The following is a 19,646-nucleotide window of genomic DNA, read 5'->3' as shown; positions in this document are numbered from 1 at the left end:
CTCAATAAATACATAATGAATGAATAACCCAATCCTCCTTACTTCTATAAATAAAATTTTCTTACAATGTGGGTGTTACGAGAAAGGAGAGAATATAATAGAGCTCTTGGTCACTAGGACCAGCTTATACCACATCAGTGCTTTGCTAATTTGCTTCTTTACTATAAAAATTACATTTTCTACAAAATCTATTCAGTAATATTCACAAACCACTGGAAAAAGCCCAGCCATGGAAATCTCGTAACTGCTCTTTTCACTGAAGTCAGTGACTCCAAGTAGTTCTGCAAGAAAAATCTATTTAAAGTCTTAAACCACCTCTAAAACAAATATACATACATAAAATAAAACAGCTTACAAACAGAGATATGGTTAAAGGCACCACACATCCAAGCAAACTGAGAGCACCTCTTACTACATGGTAATTTGGGACAGAAGTCAATGACAGCACTTTTTTCTTTGAACCGATCTTGTGCACAGAACTGTGATATATAAAAAATGCACTAACCTGAACATATTAAAAAAATGCACTGAATGTTGGAAGGGATGCTAGAGCGGAACCACTCACTTCATGTGCATAATAATACATAATAAACGCTATAAATAAATATTTGTTGACTGAATGCCTTCTAAGATTGCAGGTTGTCAACCAAAACTTCTCTAACTTACAAAGTTCAAAGAGCTTTGAAAAAGCTGGCCCCTTAGGGGGCTGAGTATTTCATAAAACCAAAGAACCAGTGTTAATAAATGGCATACAGAAAGATCATGCTCTTGGCCTGCTTGTGACAGAGCACGTATCATGTGAGCTATTTTCCCAGATGTGCTGCTGATTCATAAAGCTCCTTTAAGAACAGCAAAAGCCTCCAACTGCTACGCATTCTCTCCTATGTACCTGTGAGAATGGGAGCAGAGGCAGGCACATGCATGCCTAGCTATTTAAGAGGTCCATTCAACTCTGCCTTAGGCCAACTCTAGCCAAGTATAAATATATACATACCCTGAATTTAACGGCTCTGGAGAAAAGTTTCAGTGCTGTAATACTTCCTTGTAATAATAATCTCAACTTTTTATTAGAACCTGGAGGCTGAGCAGAGTCAGCTGCACTCGTGCTAGGGCTTGGGAGTCTGAGTGAGACACCCATGAAATGAAACAGGGCTATCTAGCTGTTGTGTGTTCAAAGACTTACCAGACACAACCAATCATTCATTATGAACAATATTTTCAATACTGTCATAATATAAAACAAATCCTTTAATTTCTCAGGTGTTTTTAAAAAACCATTTTATACTTAAGCCAGCCTTGAAGATAGGTACAAAATCTACCTGTTTACATTTTTTTACTCAAAACAACTCAAGCACCCATTCTGTGCATGGCACTATTCTAGGTGCAATAAAAGGAATTCCTAACCTTAGAAACAAGATTTCACTTTCTGGAATTGTGTTATCTCCTTTTCCAGAGAGTAAAAATAAATAAGATCGCCACTGTTCACTACTGACCTGTCCCAAACCCACTTCTGGCTCACAGAAATGCTAGGTTCTGCCAAAATTAAGATGTTTCAATGAACTCAGCTCCTACTTCCCCCAAAATAAGAAAGGAGAACTCCTTTTCATTAAAAAAATAAAGAACAATTCTCCATGGAAGGGCAGTTTCTAATAAGTATTTTTCTCTTTTTTTCCCCTCTAGCTTTTCTTTCAGTGTTCCTCCTCCAATATTGCCTTTTCCTGTACAAGGCAAACCGACATCTTTTTCTGTTTTTCTTTTCCTAAGAAAAAGTACTGCATCTTGAAGACAAACCATTCCCAAGACTAGTGATAAATATTAAAACAAACAAACAAAAAACTTTAAAGGTGAATCACCTACATTACCTTGATGAAGTAAAAAAAATAAAAAGCAGTTGCACTAAGGTAGCTATTCCAAATACCTGTGTTTAAACAATTTTAAAAACTGTTTATTTATTTTGTAAGAATGTACCCCTAGTCCAAAGTTAACTATGTTTAAAAAAATTTTTGGCCAAAAAATTTACAAAAACATTTTCAGTTCAACCTAATGAAAGTGATATCTAGAAAATATTTGACATCATTAAGTCTGCCTTAGATAGTTCCGATTCTAAAGCATTCCTAAGGCACGGTGCTCTGGAAGACAAATGTGCTTCTGCGGCGTTGCGTGGCGTATGCGGCATCCGTGACCGGCTGCAAGTGAGCCCTGGCAGGCTCCTTCCTCCTGACGCTGGGGGACTGTGAGAGGAGTCAGACGTAGGCCCCCAGGGCTGCATGGAACTCTGTGAGACACTGGACCAGCTGCTGGAACTTGGGCCTCTCCTCCGGATCTAAGGCCCAGCAACAAGCCATCACAGCAAATCTGCAGAGTGACAAGACCAGAAAATTTGGCTAGTGATGATATAGTACTCCTAACCTTTTGGTCAATATGATACCAGTTATGTTGTCTATCTAAATGTGGGCGTGGAGAGGACGATATATTAAAAAAATCAATCAATATTACTATCTGTTGGCAGAGCTAAAATGAATTATCTGGATGATATCTGTGGATTTCAATTCTGCAACATGTCAAAATATATCAGCAAATAGAGATTGTATATAACTACCTAAAACATAGTCAAAATAATAACCTGTGTTATCCTGTACAGTTGACTCTTAAGCAACACAGGGGTGAGGGGTGCCGACTCTCTGCATAAAAATCTGTGCATAACTTATAGTTTAGCCCTCCGTATCCCCAGTTCCCCCTCATCCGCATATTCAACCAACCATGGACCATGTAGTACTGTAGTATTTATCACTGAAAAAAATCCACACGTAAGTGGACCCACATTGTTCAAGGGTCAACTGTATTTGAGTTCGGAAAGAAAGAACTTGGAAGAAGAGGAACCTTTAACTAAACTGTAAGAATCCTGGATCTACAGTAAAATCTGTGCAAAAGCTGCCGCCTTGCCACAGTATAAAAACCTTCAGGGGGGCTTCCCTGGTGGCGCAGTGGTTGAGAGTCCGCCTGCCAATGCAGGGGACACGGGTTCGTGCCCCGGTTCGGGAAGATCCCACATGCCGCGGAGCGGCTGGGCCCGTGAGCCATGGCCGCTGAGCCTGCGCGTCCGGAGCCTGTGCTCCGCAACGGGAGAGGCCACAACAGTGAGAGGCCCGCATACCGCAAAAAAAAAAAAAAAAAAAAAACCTTCAGGGGATACTGGAACTGAGACTCAATCACCCCTGAACAGCCTCCTGCCCACTCCGATCCCATTATATGGGAAGACTAGCTATGTGATAAAAGCCGGAAACAGGAACTATCCCACTCACCAGACCAGAACATCTTCCTTATACGTATATCAGTTCACACCAGCTGGCAAGGCACAACAGCAATGAGAAAGGCTCTTTATAACTAAGGATGTCCTAAAGGCTCATCCTTAAGAAAGGCTTAAGGCTCCTGTGCAGGTCCTCACTCTACACAGGAAAACTGACAGTGTTCAGTGTTTTCTCACTATGTACATAAGTCTCTTGGATTAGATTAATCACTACAAATATGAGATGCAAAAAGTCCTAATGTCAAATGCTTTAAAAAGAATGAATGAGTCTGGCTGACTTTGTAGTTTCTCTACAGGAGTATAATTCAAGTCCAAAGAGGCATTATTCTCAAAAGGGAAGTCTCTGTACACGTATGGACACCTGTTCTTTTTCTTTTATCCAAACGTCATAAATGGAGTGAAATCCATGTCTTCAAGCTCAGAAAAAACTTACAGTTCATCAGGACAGTTGATCGGCTGGGCTATTCGGTAACCGTCTTTCAGGTACGCGGCCATCTCAAACGGGTCGATGTCCACATAGGGTGTTTGGCCCAGAGTCATGAGCTCCCACAGCGTCACTCCAAAGGCCCACTGAGAAGAAGAACGGCAACACCGTGAGGGGATATTTAAAACAGCTGTCAGAGTGCTGCTGCCTGTGGCCAGGAGGGGATATTTAAAACAGCTGTCAGAGTGCTGCTGCCTGTGGCCAGGTAGGGACCAAAAATAGCAGATTGATCAACTTTTTTTGTGTGTGTGGCATGTGGGATCTTAGGCGTGGCATGTGGGATCTTAGTTCCCTGACCAGGGATCGAACCTGCACCCCCTGCATTGGAAGCGTGGAGTCCTAACCACTGGACCACCAGGGAAGTCCCAGCAGATCTATTAACTCTTAATGAAAGCAAAATGTTATTTATAAAAAGAAGTCTACCATACCCAGTTAGATTCTCTTGTTGGACAGAAAGGAACATTTTAATGAATGCATTCTTTAATGTGAATATCATTATTGTATATTCTAAGGTAATTAGAGCCATGGGAAAGAATTATTTTTACTGTTGATTACAAGCCCCACCACCCAAAACTGTTAATTATGTCTAAAATTTTCCTAATATGTAAATGTGTTAAATACCATAGCTAGTCAGCAGAGCTGAAAAGTGGAAAATGCAAATCATGTAAAATATAATGTCATGGATTTTTACTATGTTCAGATAATTTAAATTAACAGATGAAAGTATACTGGAAGAATATCTTCCAACCTTGCTTGGGTAAAATATGAGATTTATTTAAAATCAACATGTAAACTATTGGTAGGAGCAGAAATCATAAGCAGTGGCAACAGTGCTCAGTCATGGTCCAGCCAGGGCTCCTCAGTTTGCCTGTGGCTTCTGGACAGTGTGTGGACGGCAGGAATATGTCTCCACAAAGCTGCTGCCATGAGGCAGGACAAGACTCAGACTGGGGGCTCCCACTGATCTGCTGCCACGCGTGGGCCTTGAGGTCAGGAGAGCTGAAGGTGGATGAGGAGGAAGATACCTGTGTACCATGCTATCATGTTTATGAATACCTTCAAGTTGTAGACATTTTGTTTTCATTTTTCTTTCTTTTTCTCTTTTAACTTTCACAACGAACCTATGAGAATCACTGGTAGCCCAATTTTACAGATGAGGAAACAGAGAAATAACCTGCCCCAAAAAACACTTTTTATAAGTGAAGGGGGGAAAAAGGAAAGGGAAAAAGAGGAAAAAAACACAACAGGTCTGTTTATAAAATCTAAGCACAGTGCATCAAATTTTAAGTTATTTTGTTCAATAATAATGAAATACTATTCTAAAGTATACAGATTTTTTAAAGCCTTATATTTGTGAACAATAGTTTTATTTCTTATTATAATCTAGGCAAATAAGGAAACAGTGGAATGATATCTTAGAATATTTTTTAAAACTGTCAATGGAGAATTCTATACTAAGCCAAAATGTACTTGAAAAATGAAGACAAAATACAGTTTTTCAAACAAAAGCTGAGAGACTATGTCACTGGCAGACATACACTTCAAGACACGTTAGAGCAGTTCTTCATGTGGAAAGAAAAAACACCAATGGGAATTTGGATCTATACAAAAAATGAAGAGTGCTAAAAATATATGAACAACAACTAGGTATTTTTTCCTCATTTAAAAATTTCCTTAGGGCTTCCCTGGTGGCGCAGTGGTTGAGAATCTGCCTGCCAATGCAGGGGACGCGGGTTCGAGCCCTGGTCTGGGAAGATCCCACATGCCGCAGAACAACTAGGCCCGTGAGCCACAAGTACTGAGCCTGCGCGTCCGGAGCCTGTGCTCCGCAACAAGAGAGGCCACGATAGTGAGAGGCCCGCGCACCGCGATGAAGAGTGGCCCCCGCTCACCGCAACTGGAGAAAGCCCTCACACAGAAACAAAGACCCAACACAGCCAAAAATAAAATATAAATTAATTAATTTAAAAAAAATTTCCTTAATAGACTGTTTAAAGCAAAATCCCATGCACTGTGGGGTTTATAATATAAATGGAAGTAAAATGTATGCCCATAATAGCATAAAGGATGGAAGGGGATGAGTGGAAATACTGTATTGGAAGCTGCTTATATTAAACATGAAGTGGCATAATATTCGAAAGTAGAAGGCGTACACTGTAAGCCCTAGAACAGGTTTCCCAACTTCAGCACTAGTGACACTGTGGACTGGATGAGTCTCTGCTGTGAGAGGCTGTCTTGTGCTTGGCAGGACGTTTAGTTCAGCAGCATCCCTGGCCTCCACCTACTGGATGCCCCAAGTTGTAATAACTGAAAATGTCTCCAGATATTGCCAAATGCCCCACACCCCCAGGAGGGAGGGTGCAAAACTGCCCCCAGTTGAGAAACCCTAAGCCAGACTGATGAAAGAAAATAAAAAGACACAAATAACCAATACGAGGAAGAAAAGAGGAAACATAATTACAGATCCTACAGACATCAAAAAATATTATAAGCAACTCAACTTTATGCCAATAAATTCAATAACTTAGACGAAATGAACAAATTCCTTGATATATATGTTACCAAAATAGATACAAGAACAAACAGAAAATCTATACAGCCCAATATTTCTTAGAGAAATTGAATTCAAAATTTAAAATCTTCCCACAAAGAAAACTCTGCATCCAATTTCACTGGATGAATTCTATCAAACTTGAAAGAAAAAAATACAATATTAGTTTCCTAATACAATGTTAGTTTCCTAGGGCTGCCATAACAAAGTACCACAAACTAGGTGACTGTTTAAACAACAGAATTTGCCTCACAGCTCTGGAGGCTAGAAGTCCAAAATCAGGGTGTTGGCAGGGCTACACTCACTCTGAAACCCACAGGGGAGAATCCTTCCTTGCCTAATCCTACCTTCTGGTGCTTTGCCAGCAATCCTTGGTGTTCCTTGGTTTGCAGCTGTAGTACTTCAATCTCTGCCTCTGTTTTCACACAACATTCTCCCCTTGCATGCCAGTGTCTCTTCTTATAATGATATCAGTCATACTGGATTACGGTCTACCTTAATTATGACTTCATCTTAACATTATATCTCTAATGACCCTGTTTCCAAAGGTCACATTCTGAGGTATAGGGGTTAGAACTTCAACCTATCTTTTGGGGGAACACAATTCAAACCACAGTACAATCCTACACAAACTCTTTCAGAAAACAGGGGAGGATGGAACACTTCTCGACTCATTTTTAGGCCAGCATTATCCTAAATACCAAAACCAAAGCGTTTAGCTTTTTGGAACTTAATATCTTTTTTATTAATTGTTACCATTAAGGTAGAACAACGGCCATCCTTGAGGTCTGTGCTTTGGGAGGAGGGAAGAGACAGGGCTCAGATGCAGACGGATGTATATTTTTAAAATCTTCATAGAGACAGAGTCTACAGGAATTTCCCTAAACCTATTGGTTTAAGGGGAATCTTCTGTTCTGCTTAAAAATGGAAAAACGATTTCAAATTAATAAAAGTTAAAGGAAGGTGCCTGCTGACATACAGGTGTTTGTCTTTAAACTTTAAATGAACTTTTAATAATGACAGTAATTAGTCATTGTAATGCTTAATTTTTAAAATAGTGTTCAGGGCTTCCCTGGTGGTGCAGAGGTTAAGAATCCGCCTGCCAATGCAGGGGACACGGGTTCGAGCCCTGGTCCAGGAAGATCCCACATGACGCAGAGCAACTAAGCCTGTGCGCCACAACTACTGAGCCTGCGCTCTAGAGCCTGCGAGCCACAACTACTGAAGCCCGCCTGCCTAGAGCCCATTCTCCGCAACAAGAGCAGACACTGCAATGAGGAGGCCGCGCACCTCAATAAAGAGTAGCCCCGCTGGCCACAACTAGAGAAAGCCCGCGTGCAGCAACGAAGAATAAATAAAATCTTTATTTATTTATAAAGCACCAAAAAAATAAATTAATTAAATTAAAAATTTTTTAAAATAAATAAATAAAATAGTGTCCAATTGCCACAGGGAAGGTAGTTCACTACACAGATGGAACAGAGCCCAAAGAAGTGAAGCTAGTTGGAAGGGTGTTCCTACCCCTTATTTACAAGATAAGATGGGTCTGTTCTTATTCACTGATTGCGGTAGCAGCTTCTCGGGGAAGGAATAATCAATCCAAACTAGATTTTGGAGGAAGAAACAATAAGAACTGGTAAGAAGTGGATACTGCCACTTGATGAGTAACCCCATCCACTGACAAGGGATGTTCTAACAACTTCTGACTGTAAGACTTTCATAGTAATGCTGGTGGTATCTGAGACCTGGAGTGTACACAGGGACCATAACAGTACAAAATATATAAGATGACTTAAAAAAAATACTTCTTTCACATTGTTGTATCCACATTACCACTAAGCACCCATCTAAGTTTCTTATGTTACATATTGCAGCACTAAGAAACACCAAAAAAAGAACAATAAACCCAAAGGGAAAGTTCCAGTTTCATTTCCTTACAAGCCAACAACCAAAAAAAGTGATTAATTACATGTTGGCTCACCAACCCTCTAAAAAAAATCAAGACCAAACAGCACAAGGATAATTTGTGGAAAACTTGCTCTCTAAAGTCTTCTGATAATTGAACCATTTAAAATTTAGACAGACTTATTCTATAATTTCCTCTTGTTTGACGTCTTTGGAAAGGGGGCAATGAGAAGGTCAGCCTGTTTTTTCCAGAGTTTTATAAAACTTTTATAAAAGGCTCTTGCTACATCCATTTAAAGAACATGTAGAGAATAACAGTGTTCTTCTATTCATCTTATTTCTCTTCTCCCAACTTGTGTTATTTTACAGCTTCTTAATATATAGGATACAAAATTTTTTCTTCACTAACAACATATACAGATGTGACTTGTCAAAAAGTATATAATACTCGGGACTACCCTGGTGGCGCAGTGGTTAAGAATCCACCTGCCAATGCAGGGGACACGAGTTCGATCCCTGGTCTGGGGAGATCCCACATGCTGCGGAGCAGCTAAGCCTGTGTACAACTACTGAGCCTGTGCTCTAGAGCCTGCATGCCACAACTACTGAGCCTGTGCACCTAGAGCCCCCCTGCTCTGCAGCAAGAGAAGCCACCACAATGAGAAGCCCGCACACCACAACCAAGAGTAGCCCCCCACTCGCCACAACTACAGAAAGCCCGTGCACGGCAATGAAAGACTCAACGCAGCCAAAAATAAATGAATGAAAAATTTATTTATTTTTTAAAAAGTATATAGATCAGAGTGATGTGAGGTGAGAACTCCACCAACCCTAAAAGGTCTCTCCCCTAGACTCTCCAGAAAGGAACATAGCCCCGCTAGTACCTTGGATTGAGCCCAGGAAAAGTCCAAGCTACAGAAAGCCATGTGGATGAAAGTCTCTTGGTGCTCCAGCCAGGAGTCAGGGCTCTGCCTCTGAGGTAGGAGAGCCAACTTCAGGACACTGGTCAACAAGAGACCTCCCAGCTCCACATAATATCAAACGGCGAAAATCTCCCAGAGACCTCCATCTTAACACCAGCACCCAGCTTCACTCAACGACCAGCAAGCCACAGTGCTGGACAACCTATGCCAAACAACTAGCAAAACAGGAACACAACCCCACCCATTAGCAGAGAGGCTGCCTAAAATCATAATAAGGCCACAGACACCCCAAAACACACCACCAGACGTGAACCTGCCCACTACAGAGACACGATCCAGCCTCATCCACCACAACACAGGCACTCGTCCCCTACACCAGGAAGCCTACACAACACACTGAACCAACCTTAGCCACTGGAGACAGACATCAAAAACAGCGGGAACTACGAACCTGCAGTCTGCAAAAAGGAGACCCCAAACACAGTAAGATAAGCAAAATGAGAAGACAGAAAAACACACAGCAGATGAAGGAGCAAGATAAAAATGCGCCAGACCTAACAAATGAAGAGGAAATAGCCAGTCTACCTGAAAAACAATTCAGAATAATGATGGTAAGGATGATCCGAAATCTTGGAAATAGAATGCACAAAATGCAAGAATCAGTTAACAAGGACCTAGAAGAAATAAAAATGAAACAAGCAACGATGAACAACACAATAAATGAAATTAAAAGTACTCTAGATGGGATCAATAGCAGAATAACTGAGGCAGAAGAACGGATAAGTGACCTGGAAGATAAAATAGTGGAAATAACTACTGCAGAGCAGAATAAAGAAAAAAGAATGAAAAGAACTGAGGACAGTCTCAGAGACCTCTGGGACAACATTAAACGCACCAACATTCGAATTATAGGGGTTCCAGAAGAAGAAGAGAAAAAGAAAGGGACTGAGAAAATATTTGAAGAGATTATAGTTCAAAACTTCCCTAATATGGGAAAGGAAATAGTTAATCAAGTCCAGGAAGCACAGAGAGTCCCATACAAGATAAATACAAGGAGAAATACGCCAAGACACATATTAATCAAACTGTCAAAAATTAAATACAAAGAAAACATATTAAAAGCAGCAAGGGAAAAACAACAAATAACACACAAGGGAATCCCCATAAGGTTAACAGCTGATCTCTCAGCAGAAACCCTACAATCCAGAAGGGAGTAACAGGACATAGTGAAAGTCATGAAGGAGAAAAACCTGCAGCCAAGACTACTCTACCCAGCAAGGATCTCATTCAGATTTGATGGAGAAGTTAAAACCTTTACAGACAAGCAAAAGCTGAGAGAGTTCAGCACCACCAAACCAGCTTTACAACAAATGCTAAAGGAACTTCTCTAGACAAGAAACACGAGAGAAGGAAAAGAACTATAATAACGAACCCAAAACAATTCAGAAAATGGGAATAGGAACATACATATCGATAATTACCTTAAATGCAAATGGACTAAATGCTCCCACCAAAAGACACAGATTGGCTGAATGGATGCAAAAACAAGACCCTTATATATGCTGTCTACAAGAGACCCACTTCAGACCTAGAGACATATACAGACTGAAAGTAAGGGGATGGAAAAAGATATTCCATGCAAATGGGAACCAAAAGAAAGCTGGAGTAGCAATTTTCATATCAGACAAAATAGACTTTAAAATAAGGACTATTAAAAGAGACAAAGAAGGACACTACATAATGATCAAGGGATCGATCCAAGAAGAAGATATAACAACTGTAAATATTTATGCACCCAACATAGGAGCACCTCAATACATAAGGCAAATACTAACAGCCATAAAAGGGGAAATCGACAGTAACACATTCATAGTAGGGGACTTAAACACCCCACTTTCACCCATGGACAGATCATCCAAAATGAAAATAAATAAGGAAACACAAGCTTTAAATGATACATTAAAAAAGATGGACTTAATTGATATTTATAGGACACTCCATCCAAAAACAACAGAATACACATTTTTCTCAAGTGCTCATGGAACATTCTCCAGGATAGATCATATCTTGGGTCACAAATCAAGCCTTGGTAAATTTAAGAAAATTGAAATTGTATCAAGTATCTTTTCTGACCACAACCCCATGAGACTAGATATCAATTACAGGAAAATATCTGTAAAAAATACAAATACATGGAGGCTAAACAACACTACTTAATAATGAAGTGATCACTGAAGAAATCAAAGAGGAAATAAAAAAATACCTAGAAACAAATGACAATGGAGACACAATGACCCAAAACCTATGGGATGCAGCAAAAGCAGTTCTAAGGGGGAAGTTTATAGCAATACAAGTCCACCTTAAGAAGCAGGAAACATCTCGAATAAACAACCTAACCTTGCACCTCAAGCAATTAGAGAAAGAAAGAACAAAAAACCCCAAAGTTAGCAGAAGGAAAGAAATCATAAAAATCAGATCAGAAATAAATGAAAAAGAAATGAAGGAAACAATAGCAAAGATCAATAAAACTAAAAGCTGGTTCTTAGAGAAGATAAACAAAATAGATAAACCACTAGCCAGACTCATCAAGAAAAAAAGAGAGAAGACTCAAATCAATAGAATTAGAAATGAAAAAGGAGAAGTAACAACTGACACTGCAGAAATACAAAAGATCATGAGAGATTACTACAAGCAACTCTATGCCAATAAAATGGACAATCTGGAAGAAATGGACAAATTCTTAGAAATGCACAACCTGCCAAGACTGAAGCAGGAAGAAATAGAAAATATGAACAGACCAATCACAAGCACTGAAATTGAAACTGTGATTAAAAATTTTCCAACAAACAAAAGCCCAGGACCAGATGGCTTCACAGGCGAATTCTATCAAACATTTAGAGAAGAGCTAACACCTATCCTTCTCAAACTCTTCCAAAATATAGCAGAGGGAGGAACACTCCCAAATTCCTTCTACGAGGCCACCATCACCTTGATACCAAAACCAGACAAGGATGGCACAAAGAAAGAAAACTACAGGCCAATATCACTGATGAACATAGATGCAAAAATCCTCAACAAAATACTAGCAAACAGAATCCAGCAGCACATTAAAAGGATCATACACCATGATCAAGTGGGGTTTACTCCAGGAATGCAAGGATTCTTCAATATACGCAAATCTATCAATGTGATAAACCATATTAACAAATTGAAGGAGAAAAACCATATGATCATCTCAATAGATGCAGAGAAAGCTTTTGACAAAATTCAACACCCATTTATGATAAAAACCCTGCAGAAAGTAGGCATAGAGGGAACTTTCCTCAACATAATAAAGGCCATATAGGACAAGCCCACAGCAAACATCATCCTCAATGGTGAAAAACTGAAAGCATTTCCACTAAGATCAGGAACAAGACAAGGTTGCCCACTCTCACCACTCTTATTCAACATAGTTTTGGAAGTTTTAGCCACAGCAATCAGAGAAGAAAAGGAAATAAAAGGAATCCAAATTGGAAAAGAAGAAGTAAAGCTGTCACTGTTTGCAGATGACATGATACTATACATAGAGAATCCTAAAGATGCTACCAGAAAACTACTAGAGCTAATCAATGAATTTGGTAAAGTAGCAGGATACAAAATTAATGCACAGAAATCTCTGGCATTCCTATATACTAATGATGAAAAATCTGAAAGTGAAATCAAGAAAACACTCCCATTTACCATTGCAACCAAAATAATAAAATATCTAGGAATAAACCTACCTAAGGAGACAAAAGACCTGTATGCAGAAAATTATAAGACACTGATGAAAGAAATTAAAGATGATACAAATAGATGGAGAGATATACCATGTTCTTGGATAGGAAGAATCAACATTGTGAAAATGACTCTACTACCCAAAGCAATCTATAGATTCAATGCAATCCCTATCAAACTACCACTGGCATTTTTCACAGAACTAGAACAAAAAATTTCGCAATTTGTATGGAAACACAAAAGACCCCGAATAGCCAAAGCAATCTTGAGAACGAAAAAAGGAGCTGGAGGAATCAGGCTCCCTGACTTCAGACTATACTACAAAGCTACAGTAATCAAGACAGTATGGTACTGGCACAAAAACAGAAAGATAGATCAATGGAACAGGATACAAAGCCCAGAGATAAACCCACGCACATATGGACACCTTATCTTTGATAAAGGTGGCAGGAATGTACAGTGGAGAAAGGACAGCCTCTTCAATAAGTGGTGCTGGGAAAACTGAACAGGTACATGTAAAAGTATGAGATTAGATCACTCCCTAACACCATACACAAAAATAAGCTCAAAATGGATTAAAGACCTAAATGTAAGGCCAGAAACTATCAAACTCTTAGAGGAAAACATAGGCAGAACACTCTATGACATAAATCACAGAAAGATCCTTTCTGACCCACCTCCTAGAGTAATGGAAATAAAAACAAAAATAAACAAATGGGACCTAATGAAACTTCAAAGCTTTTGCACAGCAAAGGTACCATAAACAAGACCAAAAGACAACCCTCAGAATGGGAGAAAATATTTGCAAATGAAGCAACCGACAAAGGATTAAATCTCCAAAATTTACAAGCAGCTCATGCAGCTCAATAACAAAAAAACAAACAACCCAATCCAAAAATGGGCAGAAGACCTAAATAGACATTTCTCCAAAGAAGATATACAGACTGCCAACAAACACATGAAAGAATGCTCAACATCATTAACCATTAGAGAAATGCAAATCAAAACTACAATAAGATATCATCTCACACCTGTCAGAATGTCCATGATCAAAAAATCTAGAAACAATAAATGTTGGAGAGGGTGTGGAGAAAAGGGAACACTCTTGCACTGCTGGTGGGAATGTGAATTGGTTCAGCCACTATGGAGAACAGTATGGAGGTTCCTTAAAAAACTACAAATAGAACTACCATATGACCCAGCAATCCCACTACTGGGCATATACCCTGAGAAAACCAAAATTCAAAAAGAGTCACGTACCAAAATGTTCATTGCAGCTCTATTTACAATAGCCCGGAGATGGAAACTACCTAAGTGCCCATCATTGGATGAATGGATAAAGAAGATGTGGTACATATATACAATGGAATATTACTCAGCCATAAAAAGAAACGAAATTGAGCTATTTGTAATGAGGTGGATAGACCTAGAGTCTGTCATACAGAGTGAAGTAAGTCAGAAAGAAAAAGACAAATACCGTATGCTAACACATATATATGGAATTTAAGGAAAAAAAAATGTCATGAAGAACCTAGGGGTAAGACAGGAATAAAGACGCAGACCTACTGGAGAACGGACTTGAGGTTATGGGGAGGGGGAAGGGTGAGCTGTGACAGGGCGAGAGTGAGTCATGGACATATACACACTAACAAACGTAGTAAGGTAGATAGCTAGTGGGAAGCAGCCGCATGGCACAGGGATATTGGCTCGGTGCTTTGTGACAGCCTGGAGGGGTGGGATAGGGAGGGTGGGAGGGAGGGAGACGCAAGAGGGAAGACATATGGGAACATATGTATATGTATAACTGATTCACTTTGTTATAAAGCAGAAACTAACACTCTATTGTAAAGCAATTATACCTCAATAAAGATGTTAAAAAAAAGAAATAAAAAAAGGGAAAGAGAAAAAAAAAGTATATAATAATTCTTTTTTACTCTTTGATGTAATATTCACTAATGTTGGGACTATTCAGAGATTTCCATTCTGTTACTTCAGGCTGACCTCAATATATTACATATGATGAAAAAAAATTTTGTTCAATTCTAAATGATCTCATCTGACCATAGCAAAAGCATAATCAAGTGTTTTATGGCTAGGCCTTTCTGTTAACACTGGAAACCTAACATCCCTTTCTCATATATGGAAATAGGTTCAGATGACCAAAGTGGAATTAACTTAATGTGGGACAAGTGCTTTCCAAGCTTGAGTAATAAGAAAAATCACCTGGAGTGTTTGTTAAAATTACAGATTCCTTAGCCCCATCCTAGTAATTCTGAGGCCTGGAACTCAATATTTTTAAGAGTCCTAGCTGGGTCCTAAGATCCTGCAAACTTAGGAACTAGTCTTAGATGTGTTAGCAGTGGTGGTCAGACAGCAAAGACAGAAGACAGTTTTTATGTATTTTTATTGTAGTATGGCCAACATACAATAAACTGTTCGATTTGATATATTCTCACATATGTACACACCTCTGAAACAACTGCCACAATCAAGATAATGAACATATCACATATCCATCACTTCCCAAAGATTCTTACAGCTCTAATCCCTTCCTCCCAGTCCCCACTATCTCCAAATAACCATTAATCTGCTCTCTGCCACTAACATTAGTTTGCATTTTCTAGAATTTCACATAAATGGAATTATTAAAACTGTACATTTTGTCTAGCTTCTTTCACTCAGAATAACGATTCTGAGATTCATCCATGATATATTGACAGTTCATCCCTTTTCACTGCTGAACAGTAGTTCATTGTATGAATACAGCAGTTTACCCACTTACCTGTTGATGGACATTGAATTATTTCCAGGTTTAGCTACTAAAAATAAGGCTGCTATGAACATCTATGCCCAAGTATTGGTAAGGACATATGCTTTCATTTACCTAGGAGCAAAATGACTGGATATGGTATGTACATGTTTAACGTTTTAAGAAACTGCCACACTGGGAATTGTCCCTGGTGGTCCAGTGGTTAGGAATCTGCTTTCCAATGCAGGGGATGCAGGTTCAATTCCTGGTCAGGGAACACAGGCCATGGGGGAAATAAGCCCACATGCCCCAACTGCTGAGCCCACAGGCCTCAACTAGACAGCCCACACACCACAACTTCAGAGCCCACGTGCTGCAGTGAAGAGCCCTCGTGCCATAACTAGAGAGAAGCCCATGGGCCACAATGAAGATCCTGCGTGCCACAACTAAGACCCAACGCAGCCAAAAATAAATAAATTTAAAAAAATTTATTAAGGATAAAATATCTCATACTTAAAAAAAAAACAAACTGCAAAACTGTTTTCCAAAGTGTATGTACCATATTACATTACCATCAGCGGTATAAGAGAGCTACCGTTCTTCCATATCCTTGCAAAGACTTCAGTCTTCAATTTTAGCCATAGTAATGGGTGGGGAATGGTATTTTGTTGTGGTTTTAGTTTGCGTTTTCCTAATGATTAATGATGTTAATCATATTTTCATGTGCTTATTTTCCATTTATATATCTTCACTGGTGAAGTGTCTGTTGAAATATTTTGCCCATTTTTATATTGGGTTGCTTTTTTATTACAGCTTTTTTATTTACCCTGCTATCTGAAAGTAGAGCATTCCTATGAAACCTTTTGTAAACAGAAATGCCATAAAGTGAGGCAGCAATTACTTTAGAACACATCTTACTAACACATGCACAATATAAATCGAGATAAATCACAGATGCTCACAAGCACAGTTCAAAGCCATGGTGGCTTGATACTGAGATGCTGAGTGTAGTGTCTGGGGAAGGAGCTTGGTGGGGCCACTCTCACTGCCTGGGGTGCAAGATGCCTCTATAATGGCTGCTACAAAACAAACACTTGAATGCTGTTTTTGCTTTTCACCTTTTTTTTTGTAAAACCAAAAATCTTCTTTCGATTTCTCTTGGTTTGTGAAAACAGGTACTAACATACGTCTTTTGTAAAAGCGAAGTGGCATAAGGCAAACTTTTGAAAAGTGGGGAATACCTGTACTGAATTTTTAGAGTTCTTTATATATTCTGCAAATATGTCCTTTACCAGATATATGACTTGCAAATATATCCTCTGAGTGTGACTTGTCTTCTCATTCTCTTAACACTATTTCAAAAAGTACAAGCTTCAAATTTTGATAAAGTCTAATTTGTTCTTTTACAGATCTTGAGTTGGTGTCTTGTCTAAGAAATCTTTGCTTATGGCAAAGCTCCAAAGATTTTCTTCTATTATTGTCTTCCAGAAGTTTTATAGTTTTAGGTCATGCACTTAGGTCTGTGACTTATTTTGAGTTAATTTTTGTACATGGAGCAAGGTATAAATTGAAGTTCATTTGTTTTGTAGCTGGATATCCAGTTGCTCCAGGACCATTTGTTTAAAAGAGAATCCTTTCTCCATTGACTTGCCTTTGCACTTTTGTTGCAAATTAGTTGTCCATACATATGTGGGTCAAATTTTACATACTCTATTCTGTTCCACTGATCTACCTATCTACCTTAATCCCAATACCACAACTATCTTGATTACTGTAATTTGAAATCAGACCCATAACTTTCTTTTTTCAAAGCTGTTTTGGCTATGGTTCTTTGCCTTTCCATATCAATTTTATCAATCTGTCAACTTCTACAAAAAAATAAAAATAAAAATTAAAAGCCTGCAAAGATTTTCTTCGGAAATGTGTTGAATCTATAGGTCAACTTGGAGAGAACTAACATCTCAATATTGAGTTTTCTGGCCAACAAACAAGGTACACCACTCCACTTATGTAGGACTTTAATTTCTCTCAACAGTGTTTCATAGCGTTTTCATCATATAGGTCTTTCACAATTTTTGTCATATTTATTCCTAAGAATTTCATATTTTATGATGCTTTTATGTTTTTAAAAAACTTTTAATTTCTGATTTTTATTAGTATGTAGAAATACAACTTACTTTTGTACATTGATCTTATATCCTGTAATCTTTCTAAACTCATTTATTAGTTCTAGTAGCTATTTTGTATATCACATTGGATTTTCTTCATAGACGATCAAGTTGCCCACAAATAAAGAGTTACTTTTTCCTATGCAATATTTTCTTACCTTTTATTTCCTTTTCTTGCCTTAGTGCACTGGCTAGAACCTTGAGAACAATACTGATGAGAGTGGGTGCCCTTGTCTTGTTACTGTTATTAGGTAAAAAGAATTCAGCCTTTTAGCATTAAGTATGATAACAGCTATAGGGTTTTGTTTTTGTTTTTGTAGATGCCCTTTATCAGACTGCTAGGAATTTTTACTAGAAATGAATTTTGGATTTTTTTCTAATACTTTTTCTGCATCTACTGAGATGATCATATGGTTTTTATTTTTTAATATGTAATACAGTAAACTGCACTGCTTGACTTTTCAAATGACTGAAAAAGCTTGTATTCTTGGGATAAAGCCTATGTGGTCATAATATTATTTTTAAATATATTCATGGGTTCTAAACTTCTGTTTAATTTTTGCATCTGTGATCATGAGTGATAATGATCTGTAGATCAGTTTCAAGGTAATGTTGACTTCACAGAATGAGTTAGAAAGTATTCTCTCCTCAACTTTCTGAAACTGTATAGAATTTTTATTATTTCTTCCTTAAATGTTTGAAGGCATTCGGCAGTGCCCTAGAGTTTAATCTAGACCTAAAATTTTCTTTTGGGGCAGGTTTTTAACTAAATATTAAATTTTGGGGGAATTACCTGGCAGTCCAATGGTTAGGACTCCACACTCTCACTGCTGAGGGCCTGGCTTTAATCCCTGGTTGGGGAAATAAGTTCCCACAAGCCACGCAGCAAGGCCAAAAAAACACAAAAATTCAATTTTTATATGGCTATTCAGATTATCTACTCCTTGAGTGAGCTTTGAAAATTCTTATCTTCCAAAAAATTTGTCCATTTCACCTGTGTCTAAATTTATTGGTAAAAAGTTCATAATATTCTCTATTAATACCTGTGAGAATCTTTAATGATATCACCTCTCTCATTCATTATATCGTTAATTTGCAACTTCTTTTTTTCCTGATTAGTCTGGCAAAAGATTCATCATTAATGATATTCTCAGAGTTAAGCACTGGTTTCACTTGATTTTTCTCCATTGTTTTTCTGTTTCATATTTCACTGACTTCCATCTAATCTTTATTATTTCCTTTCACCTACTTACTTGGGAGTTAAACTGCTCTTCTTCTAGTTTGTTAAGGTGAAAACTAAGGTCACTAATTTGAGACTTTTCTTCTTTTCTAATATTGATGTTTAATAGTATACATGTCGCCCTTGAGCAGCATCCCCCAAATTTTGAAATGTGTCTTTACTTTCATTCAATTCTAAGTACTTTATAATTTCCCTTTTGATTACTTCCTTGACACATGGGTTACTTGAATGTGTATTATTTAGTTTCTAAATATTTGAGGATTTTCTAGATTCCTTTTTGTTGTTGTTGTTTTAATTTATTTTTATTTTTGAGTGCATTGGGTCTTTGCTGCTGCTCGCGGGCTTTCTCTAGTTGTGGTGAGTGGGGGCTACTCTTCATTGCGGTGCGCGGACTTCTCGCTGTGTTGGCTTCTCTTGTTGCAGAGCACGGGCTTCAGTAGTTGTGGCTCATGGGCTCTAGAGCACAGGCTCAGTAGTTGTGGCACACGGGCTTAGTTGCTCCGTGGCATGTGGGATCTTCCCGGACCAGGGATTGAACCTGTGTCCCCTGCATTGGCAGG

The 19,646-nt window shown here is 38.5% G+C and overlaps 1 protein-coding gene across 4 annotated transcripts in view; it reads right to left on the bottom strand.

The window, feature by feature from the left end:
* Window positions 1-1,919: 1,919 nt before the first annotated feature.
* RYK (receptor like tyrosine kinase) overlaps window positions 1,920-19,646 on the bottom strand; it is a 100,220-nt gene continuing 82,493 nt past the window's right edge. For 3 of the 4 annotated variants that reach the window (XM_004278928.3, XM_033404064.2, XM_049710537.1), the window contains 2 exons: window positions 3,741-3,877; window positions 1,920-2,355 (listed from right to left, as the gene is read on the bottom strand). In XM_004278928.3, the coding sequence (XP_004278976.1) occupies window positions 2,244-2,355; window positions 3,741-3,877 (249 nt within the window). In that variant the 3' untranslated portion in view covers window positions 1,920-2,243. Of the gene's footprint in view, window positions 2,356-3,740; window positions 3,878-7,098; window positions 7,201-7,235; window positions 7,260-19,646 lie in introns of those variants that run through there. The other variant, XR_004476407.2, reaches the window with a different exon arrangement.

This window comes from Orcinus orca, chromosome 5 (genome assembly GCF_937001465.1).
Source record: "Orcinus orca chromosome 5, mOrcOrc1.1, whole genome shotgun sequence".
Taxonomy (NCBI): domain Eukaryota; kingdom Metazoa; phylum Chordata; class Mammalia; order Artiodactyla; family Delphinidae; genus Orcinus; species Orcinus orca.
The sequence above is the reverse complement of the archived record's forward strand: the minus strand, read 5'-3'. Positions and strand labels throughout refer to the sequence as shown.